General features: G+C 39.0%; 1 protein-coding gene across 2 annotated transcripts in view; it reads left to right on the forward strand.

Moving 5' to 3' along the window:
* The first annotated feature begins 12030 nt into the window (after positions 1-12030).
* Positions 12031-13015, forward strand: part of LOC309665140 (serine palmitoyltransferase 1-like) — a 93367-nt gene continuing 92382 nt past the window's right edge. For both annotated transcript variants that reach the window (XM_082471375.1, XM_082471376.1), the window contains exon 1: positions 12031-12246. In XM_082471375.1, the coding sequence (XP_082327501.1) occupies positions 12190-12246 (57 nt within the window). In that variant the 5' untranslated portion in view covers positions 12031-12189. The remainder of the gene's footprint in view (positions 12247-13015) is intronic.

A 13015-nucleotide genomic window follows, 5' to 3' on the forward strand; every position in this document is an offset into this window, starting at 1 on the left:
GATAGCAGTTTGGGACTTCAAAGAGGGGGAAGGCAATTTACATGGAGATGGAAAAGCAACTGTTTGGTAAACAAATGTTTGCTGGCCATGCAGAGACAGTGAGACAGAGAGGAATTTTAAAAAACACACTGCTAGGTTCCTCCCTCTGTACACACCAAGTTCATACCATAGTTATCTATGGTGATAGCTCCCTTCCTGAAACAGTCCTCTATCTACATTCTTTAGGCAGTTAGGAGGAAGGTCAAAGGTTCTTCCTGAGTCTTTTGGGCTTTGATTTTTTTCAGCTCAAAATAATCTGCATGCCAAAGAAACATTTTGGGGTGAGAAATTTTGCTCCTCTGTAGTCCCACTTTTGAAACTTAAGTTTCACAGTCCAGAAGTTAAGTTGATAGATTGCTTTTTATCTCACTGAACCAGTATCTTAGTCCTGATAATAGGTCAGTTCAGTTACTCATTTCAGGAAGCAGAGATGCAGGTGGGCTCCCAAAGCTAGGCCTATAGGGTGTGAGAAGTTGGGTATTTAATAAGAGGCATTTCTACGGAGACAAAAGAAAAACAATGGTTAATGATTGGAGCAAGTTATAAACTCACGGTCTGAGTGAGTTCTGATTGCTGCCAGTGCAGAAGATTTCTCGATGTCAGGATTGAAGCATCTTTTGCAGTTTGAAATGTCTCTGAGGATGTCATCAGGTGTTCAGGTAAACTTTCTGAGTGCCTTACACAGCAATAAGCACAGAGATGGTCTAAACATGGGCTATTGAGGTAACCTCTCTTAAGTTTATATCAAGTTGTTCAGTTTCAGTTCACAGGGCTTCAGGAAAAGGGCAGTTTTAGTTCTCAACGATTCCAAGTCCAAAGTGGGAGAAAAATTGGAAACATTAGTTTGAAAAGTTGTAGTAAAAGATTTGAGTAAACTAGAAGAATTCAGGATCCAGACCAGCTAACGAGTGGAAAAGCAAAACCTTGAAGACAATTAACAGAACTAGAATCTAATACCCATGACTGTGTATTAAAGTTCTACTGAAAAACAACTTTTTTCTCTAAAGTCATCCTCATTTCTAACAAAGATAGCTGAATTAACATTTAATTTGTTTGCCAAATAAATTTAGTTTCATTAAACCTAGCCTGATTACTTAAATCCAGAAAGAATAGTGATTGACCATAAAGACTATTTTAAATTTGCTTCCCTGGAACTTTTCACAAGGAATCCCAGATTAAATTTTTATTAGCCTATGGAGGCCAGGAAGCCATGAAGCCACACCAAGGACTTGCCATCTGACTTGCCTGTAATACCTATATATTTGGGTGAATTCCTCTCTTCTTGAGGTCCCCAAAATATTCTGAGATTCTTGTGCCTGCCAGGAAGTGACCTTCCTTACTCACCTGGTAAGGCCACTGAGAACCTGTTAGCAGGGTACCAGGCTAACTTTCCAAGGGATTTTATGGCTCCCTAAAGTCAGCCTCAGTTCCTTAAGGCTGTCTGGTTGTATCTGATTCTATGCACATTCTCAAATATGACTTTCCAGCCAAAGCCATAGCCAAAGTTTCCAATTGGGTCCTGTTATAAGGGGAACATATTCTTAGTGAACTTATACAAATAACTATATTGCCATGAAAATAAGAATACTCACTAAGAGTCTCCAAATTCTGGAGCAATCAGGTAGGGAGAAAAAAAGATAAATGTTTCAATTCTACTTACAAATGTATAATTTACCAAGTAGCTATAATATTGTCAGCTTAAGAGGAAAGATTTCCTTATATCTGGAAAGCAAAGATTAAAAAGCCTGTAATAGTTCAGATGAAAAGTCATAAAACTTATGATCATGTTCATCAGTTCATTCAGTTTGGTATAATTAATTCTTATTGACATTGATCTTTGTTAGCAGTTTTATGAAGCCATCAGGGTTTTCATTAGAGTTCTGTAATTTCTTACTCAGTTAAGTATATGATTTGAAAGTTATCAGAAAGGTATATATGTCAAAAAATTCTTTCTATAAATCTTCTTGAACATGAAGCATTTTTGTAAAAGCATCAGAGTAAAACAGTAACTGTCTATAAATGACAAAATACTTAAAATGGTATGGTTAAAGATCTTATTATAATGCAATTGACAAGGAAATTTGGTTATTTCTGTGACATACAACATTATAAAATAATAACTAGAATTGTAATTGATATTATACCAGGACATATCTGAGTTTTATATAGAATTTTATATAATTTCTATAACATTTATATTAGTAACATTCATTCATACAATATAACCTAAGGTTTATCTCAAATTATCACTCATTTGACAATGCTTTCCATGTAATTTAACATACCAAATAAGCCTAATAAGTTTAATATCTCTCTTTGAGATTTTTCAGGGGCCCTCTGAAAACCTCAAAGTTAGCTAGAGGTCAAAAAGACTTCATCTAGAATTTGATTTGGGGAAATTTCTCAAAGATATCAAAAGGTTTAAAACACTTGGTCAAATAGGATCATAGGTCACTGTGAAAGGATACTTATTCACTTAACCGAAGTGACAATAAGATATTTCAAAGGCAAATACAGAAACTTACAACAGATTATTTAAAAGGTAAAGAAATTTTACAATCTGCTATCAAAAACAGATCAATATTGCAAGATAACTTTGTCCACTTAACAGAGAGAAAAATTCAAATTCTAGTTTTGCAACAGCTTAGTTTTAATATTAAAATTCATTCGCTCAATTAAATTTATTATATTTATTCTAAATTTATTCTATTTTATTCTTAGCCAGTCCTAACCATGCACAAAAATTTTTCTCAGGGTTTCTTTTCCGTAAACCTCTATAACACCTTTCTTTTGTATATTCAGATTTTGTCCTATGCTTTCCCTTTCTCTCTCTCTCTCCTTTTTTTTTTAACTTCTTTTTAGGACAAAATTACTTGTTTTCCCCTTAACAAAATGCATTTCCATTCCTTATACTTTTTTCCCCTTACATATAAAGATGTTTTCCTTATTAATTTTGATAATTTTAATTATTTATATTAATTAGAGTTCTTAACCCATAGAAACCTTAATTTCTAGTGAAAACTAAGGAGTAAGCAATTGTGACCTGTTTGTTATACCAGTATTTTTTGGTTGGCAAACATGTGAATACATTTCATAATTTCTAGAAACATACATTTCCTCATAACATAATAATTTTTTTCAATGTGGTACATGACATGTTTCTAATAAATCTAAACATATTTAGTTTTTCTGTAATAAGAAGACAAAAAGTAGGTATATTTATACTTGTTTAGCAATTAATATTTCAGCAATTTATCATATTTGGAAATGATCTAGACATTCGATGAATTTTCATCATTTAATTTAACTTAGCAAAACTGTACAGTTTTGTTACCAAATTATTTTGGAAGCTGTTTTTAAGATTTAGCTTACTTACATTTATCTACATCACTTGTTCCCAAAAATCATGTTTAGATCACCCTTGAAAACTTCAGGAGACATTAGACAAAGCCGATCAACATCCCAAGCTATTTTTCTTGCTGGCAAATTTTGTATCAGAGATAACATAAACTTATTTGACTTTTAATACATTTTTGGGGGGAATTATTTATTTATTTATTTATGGCTGTGTTGGGTCTTCGTTTCTGTGCGAGGACTTTCTCTAGTTGCGGCAAGCGGGGGCCACTCTTCATCGGGGTGCGCGGGCCTCTCACTATCGCGGCCTCTCTTGTTGCGGAGCACAGGCTCCAGACGCGCAAGCTCAGTAGTTATGGCACAGGGGCTTAGTTGCTCCGCGGCATGTGGGACCTTCCCAGACCAGGGCTCGAACCCGTGTCCCCTGCATTGGCAGGCAGATTCTCAACCACTGCTCCACCAGGGAAGCCCCCTTGACTTTTAATAAACCTAGGTTGAATAAAAGTTTTACATTTAATGCTGACAACTCTAAACACATGCCTATTTTAATTGAACTGATAACCTTAAATTTACTTTTATTTGTTAAAGATTAATCCTGGATCACATGAACTTGAAAAATATTTGCGTTTGTTTCTATTACATTTAAAAATATTTAATTTGTAAGCACTTTTAAGCAAAGTAAACAGAGCTCTTTTACAAATTAATTTCAATAATACTATCAGAGGTAGAAAAAAATACCGTATCTCCAACATACACCACAGACATACAGACACAACCAGTGATCTCATAGCTTCATTTTAAAACTTTAGTCATGAATCAGGTATTACAATATAAAACTCACTAGTTTATAAATAACAGTTGGAATAAGTTGTTTATCTGCTCAGAAGACTAAGGTTTTTTACTATTTGTGGAAGAGACTTTTAAAATTTGCATTTGTCCTTGAAAAATCTTTACAGAGAGTATGAATTAGATTTTGGGGCAAGGAAGTCTTTCCAGCAGGTTGTACTTTTTTAAAGCTCTCTTTCCCTCTTTTTTCCCCCTTTGGTTTCAGGTACTACCTGACTGAGGTCACAGGGCTCAGTCTTAGGCAATAGTGAGCTGTGTTTACATTTCTGATTAGGTAGAGATTACAAGACAATGTTTTCAATTTCCCCAAAGAACTGGGTTGCCGCCTAAATGATATGAAAAGGCTGACTTGCTGGTCCAATTACATTTTCTTTCACTTGCTTCTTTATATCAAGGAGATTTCCAACAACTAAAATGGAAATCAAAATATTTCTATGTTCTAGAATTTCGGGGTTTATGTACCACATCTTTAAAAAATCTGCACAAGGCATTCAACAAAGGCCCTCTATCTGAGTGCATAAGTCAACCCTAAACCAGTTCACCCTAGGGATAAAAATCCTCCGCTACTACTCCTGTCAACCCCCAGTTTCCACCTTACACTACGTGGGATCAGGCAACCCTACTGACTTCTTTTAGTATGTTCAATTCACGTATGACGTTGCCCAAAAGGTGGATTTATATGGCCTGTCTTACAATACCAGGCAGGGGAAGCATTCCACAGTGAGACACAAAGTTCACTCCCACAAAACAATCAGGCAAAAGAGACACAACCATTTTACATAAAGCCCATTCAAATATTCCCATTTTCTCCAAACTGAGGTAAATAGAGCAGACTTGTTTGGGGCCCTTTAATGTTGGGGGGATGAGTAGGGGAGTAAGTAACCACATCAGTGTTTGTTTTATATATCCCACTTCTTAATAATTATCAAAAGATTTTCATTCCTCTGTGATGAATCCCATGATTCTTCCTTTTTTGATTCTTCTTTATTCTGCCTCTAGCAATATTTGTTAGACGTAGGTTGTTGTGAGGTTGCCCCTGAGCAGAGCTATTTACTTAGGTGGCAGCTGCCATTAAAAGTGCTAAAGAACTTCAGGCAGGGCAAACTTGACTCAGAGCAAAGTGTCAGGTTTGCTTTCTCACCACTCAAGTGGTTTATTTTTCCTTGTTAGACCCTAGCTGATACATTGCTTCTAAAATGATCCCATCAATCAATTTTCAAAGAGCTGGCAGAGAAATCCTGGCAAATGCAAGCCAGAGCGTGTCTCTCTTCTGTTCAGAACCCTCCAACAGCCCCCATGTCATCTGGGAAATGGCAGAGTCCTGAGAGCGACCTACAATCCCCATAAGACCAGGCTTCTTCCTCACTCCTAACCTCACCTCCTACTCTTCTGTCCTCTGGCTCAATCCAATCCAGCCAGATTGGCCCCTCATTCTGCCTTGAGCATTCTGAGAATGCTCCAACCTTAGGGCCTTGCACCTGTTAGTCTCTCTACCTGCAAAGTTCATAGGAGCTGAGAAATTTTTGTAGTGTGCACAAAAGACAATAGTATTGACTAGGTATCTGCATGGCTAGCTCTTTCATTTGCAACTAGTATTTAAGTCAAAAGTTAACTTCTCAGTAAGCCTTCCCTGGTCATCCGATCTAAAATATCAACCTCGCAAACAATTTATAACCCCCTTCCCTGCTTTATTACTTTCTCTCTAGCATTTATCACTATCTAAGACACTATATATTTTCCTTGTCTGTCTTGTTTCTTTCTGGTTTCCTTAGTAGGATATAAGCTCCAGGAAGAAAAAGATCTTTGAAGATTTTGTTCACTTCTTTGTCCCTATCTCCTTAGGCTTATAGTGGGTACTGGTTAAATATCAGTTGAAAGAGTAAATGAAAAGAAAATGTAACCTCATGAAAGAAGAACTGACTGTTATGAATAAGAAATAATGAGCCAACTGAATTGCTACATTCACCAGAACAAAATACCACAAAACTACAGTGAATTAAAAAAAACATGGTGCAAACCACTTAATGGCAAAGGAATAGTATCTAGATTACACAAAGAACTCTTAAAACTGAACAGTTAACATAAAATCCAGTTGGAAAAGGGGCAAAAGACATAAATAGACATTTTACCAAGGTTGATATACAGACCTCTCTCATCCTTATTTAATAACAAATAAACATATGAAAATTGGAAAATGCAAATTAAAACTACAGTGAGATATAATTACATACCTATCAGAAAGGCCAAAGTAAAAAATTGTGACAACACCTGGTGAGGATGTAGAGAAACTAGATCACTGATACGTTGCTGATGGGAAAGCAAAATGGTACAGGCACTCTGCAAAATAGTTTGGCAGGTTTTGTAAAACTAAACATCAAATTACCATATGACCCACCAATTTCACTCCTGGGTATGAATCCCAGAGAAATGAAAGTTGATGTTCACACAAAAATCTGTACACAAATCTTAATAGGAGCTCTAAAACTGGAAACGACTCAAGTGTCCTTCAACATGTGAATGGCCTAACAATGAGCAGAGCTAACAATGGCCTAACAATGACATAACATCCATATCACAGAATACCACTCAGTAATGAAAAGGGAAACACTATTAATACATGCAACTTCCTGGATGAATCTTAGGGAATTACGCTGAAATTTAAATGCCAATCTTAAAATTTCCCCTATGGTATGATTCCATTTATATAAAATTCTAAAAATGCAAAATTATAGAAATGGAGAACAGATTAGGGGGTGTCAGGGGACAGAGACTGAGGAGGGAGAAGGGGAAGTGGGTGTAGCCATAAAAAGGCAAAATGAGGGATCCTTGTGGCAAGGGAATGCTTCTGTATCCTGACTGTATCAATGTCAGTATTCTGGTTTTAATATTGTACCATAGTTTTGCAAGATGTTTTGATTGAAGAAAACTGGGTAAAGGGGACATGAGATCTCTCTGATTTATTTCTTACAATGCCATATGGACCTGAAAATATTTCAAAATAAGTAATTTATTTTTTTTAAGTAATATTGTATCAGAATGGGCACAAATAAAATAGATTAATGGAATCAAGTAGATGCTCCAGATACAAACTCTATCAAGTATGGTTTTCCAGAAGCAGACTACGAGGCAAGGATATGTGTGAAAATGATTTGTTAAGAAGCATTCTCGGGAAAAACTGGTGGGAGAGATTGGTGGTAGAATCAGAAAAGAAAGGAGGCCGTAGTAAGTTGAATAGTGGCCCCCAAAGACATGGTCTTATCCCAATCCTAATCCTACATTGTAAATGTCACCTTATTTGGAAAAAGGGCTGTAACAGTTGTAATTAAGGATTCTAAGATGAGATCATCCTAGATTATCCAGATGGGTCCTAAATCCAGTGACAGTATCTTTATAAGAAACACAGAGGAGACATACACAGAGAAAGAGGAGAAGACCATGTGAAGATGGAGATAGAAATTAGAATGATGCAGCCACAAGCCAGGGAATGAATGGAGCCACCAGAACCTGGAAGAAGAAAGGACACATTCTCCCCTAAAGCCTTCAAAGTGAGTACAGCCCTGCAAATGCTTGATTTTGGATTTTTGACCTCTCAGAATATAAGAAAATAAATTTCTCTTTTTTTTTCTCCCACCCCATTCGTGATAATTTGTTATGACAGCCCTAGGAAACTAATACAGATTTTGGTACTAGGAAGTGAAGTGCTGCTGTAACAAATACCTAAAACTATGGAAGTGGCTTTGGAATTAGGTAATGGATAGAGGTTGGAAGAATTTTGAGGTGCATGAGAGAAAAAGATTTGAAGAGTCTGCAAGTAGAAATATGGGCTTTAAGGATAATCCTGGTGAGATCTCAGAAGAAAGTGAAGAGCATGGTAGAGAAAATGTCTGTCATCTTAGAGAATGGGGATCCCATCATGACCAGAATGTTAGTAAATATGGATGTTAAAGTCCTTTCTGTTGAGGGCTCAGAAGGAAATGTGGAACATGTTATTAGAAACTAGAGGAAAGGCAATCGTGGTGATACAGTGGCAAAGAACCTAACTGAATTGTATCCTGTAGCTACGGTGGAAAGCAGAACTTTTAAGTAATGAACTTGGATAATTAGCTGAGGAAATTTCTAAGCAAAGTGTTGAAAGTGTGGTCTGGTTCCTTCATGCTGTTTCTTCAAAAATATGAGAGGAAAGAGGTAAATTGAGGAAGGAACGGTCAGGCAAAAAAGAACACAGCACTTGATGACTTGGGAGGTTCTTGGGTTATCCATATTGCAAAGGATGAAAAAATTAGTAGAGTCACTGTTGGGAAAGTATGCTCTGGAGAGAGGGCCAAGGATGCAGCTGGACAAACTTTTTGTAAAGAGATTAAATATGTGACTCATGGATCCACTCAATCATCTCAGCAGAGCCAGAAGTAGAGATGGGGTTATTCAGAAAAGATCTCTGGAGGACTCTCTGTTTATGGCACAGTCTCATGACATACATGGGAGACCCACAAGGTTTCTGAGAATGTTGTATCAGCAGAAACACGGTCAGCTTGGCCTGAAGGGACAGAGACAGGACAAAGTGAAAGAGTGCTGTTGAATTTCCAGAATTCTACAGGGCTGTTAAAGCTTCTTAGCTATAAGCATATGCTCCCCTTCAAGAAAAATGAAGAATGACTATAAGGGCAGAGCCATGGACTCAAGAGGTAGAAGCTGGAGGTGTAGCAGCAGAGACCTACCAATCTACCATAGGTGCAGAGGCCTATGGAGCTGTGTGCCCAGATGATGTAGCTTCATAACACAGAGAATTATTCTCAGGTCTTGAAACAAAATGAAACTGGCCCTGCTGGATTGCTAACTTTCTTGGGACTGATGACTCCTTTATTCCTTGCATTTTCTCCCTTTTGGAATGGAAATGTCTATCCTATTCCTGTCCCACCCTTGTATTTTGTATGTGATCTTCTGGCTTTACAGGTCAATAGATGGAGAATTTTGCCATTGGATGGGTTATACCTAGAGATTCATTCATATCTGATTTAGATGACTTAGATGATGAGATTTTGGACTTTTTGAACTGATTTAGATGAGGGTTGAAACTTTTGGAAATGTTGGAACGGAGCAAATGTATTTTGCATGTGGGACAGATGTGAATTGTGGGCCAGAGATTGGACTGTAGCTGAGTTGAATTGTGGGCCCCCAAAGTACATGTCCATGTCATAATCTCTGGAACCTGTGAATATGGTCTTATTTGGAAAAAGTTTCTTTGCAGATGTAATTAAATTAAGGCTCTTGAGATGACATCAGCCTGGATTATCAGGATGGGTCCTAAATCCAATGACAAGTGTGTGTAAAGAGACACATATAGGACAGAGAAGATCATGTGAATACAGAGGCAGAGATTGTAGTTGTGCAGTCACAAGCTAAAGAATGCCAGGAGCCACCAGAAGCTGGAAGAGACAAGGAAGGATTATTCCCCAGAGTCTTTGGAGGGAGTGCAGCCCTGTGGACAGCTTGATTTTGGACTTCTGGCCTCCAGAACTGTGAGAGAATAAATTTTTGTCGTTTCAAGCCACCCAGTTTCTGATAATTTGTTATGGCAACCTTAGGAAAATAATACAGGGACCATGCAAGAGTGCAAAAGCCTGCAAGGTTCCACAGGGTACCCATTCCAGTGATCTATTGTAGCAGATAACTTCTACATAGCAACCAATCCCAAAGCAGTGGCTTAGGACAATAACAATCATTTGTTTTGCTCACAAATTTTGGGGTTGTCTGAGCTTAGCTAGACATTTTTCACTCAAAGTCTCTCAGGTGGTTGAACCAGAGGGTGATTAGAGCCAGGGTCATCTTGAAGGCAACTTCCCTTACATGTCTGGCACCTGGACTGGTAAGACTCAAACAGCAGGGGGCTGGAGCAGGTGGGGTCACTTCGCCATCTCTTTTCCTGTGTATGAGGTACCCACATGATCTCTCCACATGGCAGCAGCAATCTACTGTAGAAGTTGTCACAAGGTACACCCAGATTCAAGCAAAGAGAACATAGACTCTACCTCTTGATGGGTGTGTCAAAGAATTTGCACACAGTACCCTTGACTCAATCTAGAGGAGATGGTGAGGTTCACCCCTTCGAATCGTCTTGCTCTGTGCCGCCAGGAAGCTCCAATATTTTACACCCCAGCAACCATCAGTCACCCACCCAGTAAAGGGCTGCCTGAGAAAACATGTTCTCAGATCCTTCCAGTTCTCCATGAGAGTAGGAAACATGGGTTCTGGCAGCCTGAAGGTAGGCCTCTGAAAACTGCAGGAGCTGGCTGTTGGGAGTGAATGCACCTGGGCGAGGCAGCGTGCGCAAGCATGGTACTGGATCCCAGGGCACCAACACCATCGGGTACACAGTGGCAACTTCATGTGCAGTGCATAGTGCTGGTGCCATTTCACAGAATTTGGGAAAATCAGGATTACTCAAATAAATGGCACTGAGAAAAATTGTTATTCCTTTAGGAAAAAATAAAGGCCCATACCTCTCATCATACAAAAATATCATTTCCAGAATAATTAAAGAGCTAACTATAAACAACAAACTGAAGCGTGGGAGGAAAACCTAAGTGTGGTGAAGATGGTCTTTCTAAGCAAGATACAAACCCACAGGCAATAAAGGAACAGACTGACACATTACATAAAAATTAAAATATAGGTATGACAAAAGACAATGTAAACAACTAGACAGAAATTGGGCAAAAATAATTGTCACATATGAAATAGGAAAATATAAGATATTCAGAATGCATAAAGAACTTCCATACATCCATTAGAAAGTGAAAAATAACTAATAGAAAACTGGGCAAAGAATATGAATTGATGATTCACAAACGGACTACAAATGCCAATAAACATATAAGAATAACCATGAATAACCAGCAGCATGGAAAGTAAAATTCAGTGGAGACATTTTATCTCCATTAAATTAAATTGGCCAAAAATTTTAAAAGATTGATAATATCCATCATGAGATAGAGCGTGAATACACTTTCAAACATTTAAAATTGGTTGAGCCATTCTGGAGAGCAGTATGGCAGTATTTATCGACATTAGCATGCATATTGAGTAAAATTCGACTTTGAGGAAACTTGTCAGATATACCCCAACACGCACAGAAAGACAATAGGGCACATCAATGTTTACTGTAGCATTGTTTGTAATAGGTGAAAAAGTAGAAAAAACCTAAGTGTTCACCAATAGGAAAATGTTTAAATAAAATGGAAAGAGAAATACACATAACAAATTATTCCAATAAATAGGCTTCTTCGTTGATTAAAAACACAAGATTTATAGCCAAAAAAAGAATGGAAGAAAAGCAATTGTAGAACAATATTGTCCCTATGCTCCCGGTTATATTTAAGAAATCCAACCGAAGTGTGTGTGCACACCACGTTGGGATACAGAGGCTCTTGAAGGTTCCACACCAAACTCCTATATGGCTTAATACCTGCAAATCCTTAGACTAGGCTTTATACACAGTAAGTGCTATATAAGAGTTGTCTATTTTTTTTTACGATAATGCATTCCTGCATTACTTATGTAATTTAAAAGTAAAGAATATGTTTGCGATTGCATTAATAACTCCCTGCACCCAACTGCCTAACAAGCACGAGGGCCATTTATTAAAATCTCTCCATCCTGAGAGCCTATCACAGGGTCTGGCACATAATGGCCACGTTGTGAATACCTGTTGCGGGGACCAGCCTGCCGCTTCCCACCCCTCCCCTCACCCAAGCGAGACCTCAAGTTGACCTTCCACCCCGAAACCTTCCTCAGCCAGCGCAGCCACCGGCCGCCCAGTACGCAGGCGCGAGAAGGCGGGGCCCAACTCACGGCAGCCCCGCCTTCCGGGCGTGTAGACGTCACTGGACCGCGCCGCGCAATATCTGACGGGCCTGCGGCCCGCCTTCCGGAAGGAAACCCTGGCGGCTAACTATGGCGACGGTGGCGGAGCAGTGGGTGCTGGTGGAGATGGTACAGGCGCTCTACGAGGTGAGCTTGGCGGCCCCAGGGGTCCACGACCACACCCAGCCCTGGGGAGGTGGGACGTTTTGTGTGGATTTTTGGTCTGAGGCCTGGGCAGGCCTGGCCCGGTTACGCCCGGACCCCCGGCGTCCCTCGCTGGAAAGGCTCATAGGCGCACACATTTCCCAGTGGCGGAATGTAGGGAGGCACGGGCGGGAGCCGGAGCCGGGGGTCTCGTATTGCGCTGCTGCGAGCGCGGAGCCCTCTCCAGGTCCTGCCCGGATACAGGAGAGAGGCTAGTCAAAAACAAGAGTTGGGACTGATGGTAAAACGGAGTGATGAAAGTAGAGTGGAAAATCTCAGTCTGGAGAGGTCCCAGGGAAGACAGGTTCTCGGAACTGTGGAGCAGGGAATAGGGGAAAGAATTGTAATAAGTTGGACTTTGTTTTTGTTGGGACGTGGGGTTAGAAAGGAAGCCGAATGATTTAGGTATGTGAAATAGTTTGTCATTCTTCCCGCCTACGTCCCATCTTCTGTCTTGTAAAGATAAAATTATTTTAGTAAAAATTTAAAGAAAGACCAGTTAGGAGCTTTTTTGAAAGGCCAGCTGTTTCAAGTAGGTAAAATAATATGAAATTTAAATGTCAGTCTTGGAGAATGTTCATTCATTTGACATTTAGTGAGTTCCCATGCACTGTGCAATGGAACTTTCTGCGTGTTCTCTGAGCTGTTCAGTACAGTAGCCCACTAACCACATGTGGCTGTTAAGCGCTTGAAACGTGGCTAGTGCAACTGA

Source organism: Balaenoptera physalus, assembly GCF_965194825.1.
Source record: "Balaenoptera physalus genome assembly, chromosome: 7".
Classification (NCBI taxonomy): Eukaryota; Metazoa; Chordata; class Mammalia; order Artiodactyla; family Balaenopteridae; genus Balaenoptera; species Balaenoptera physalus.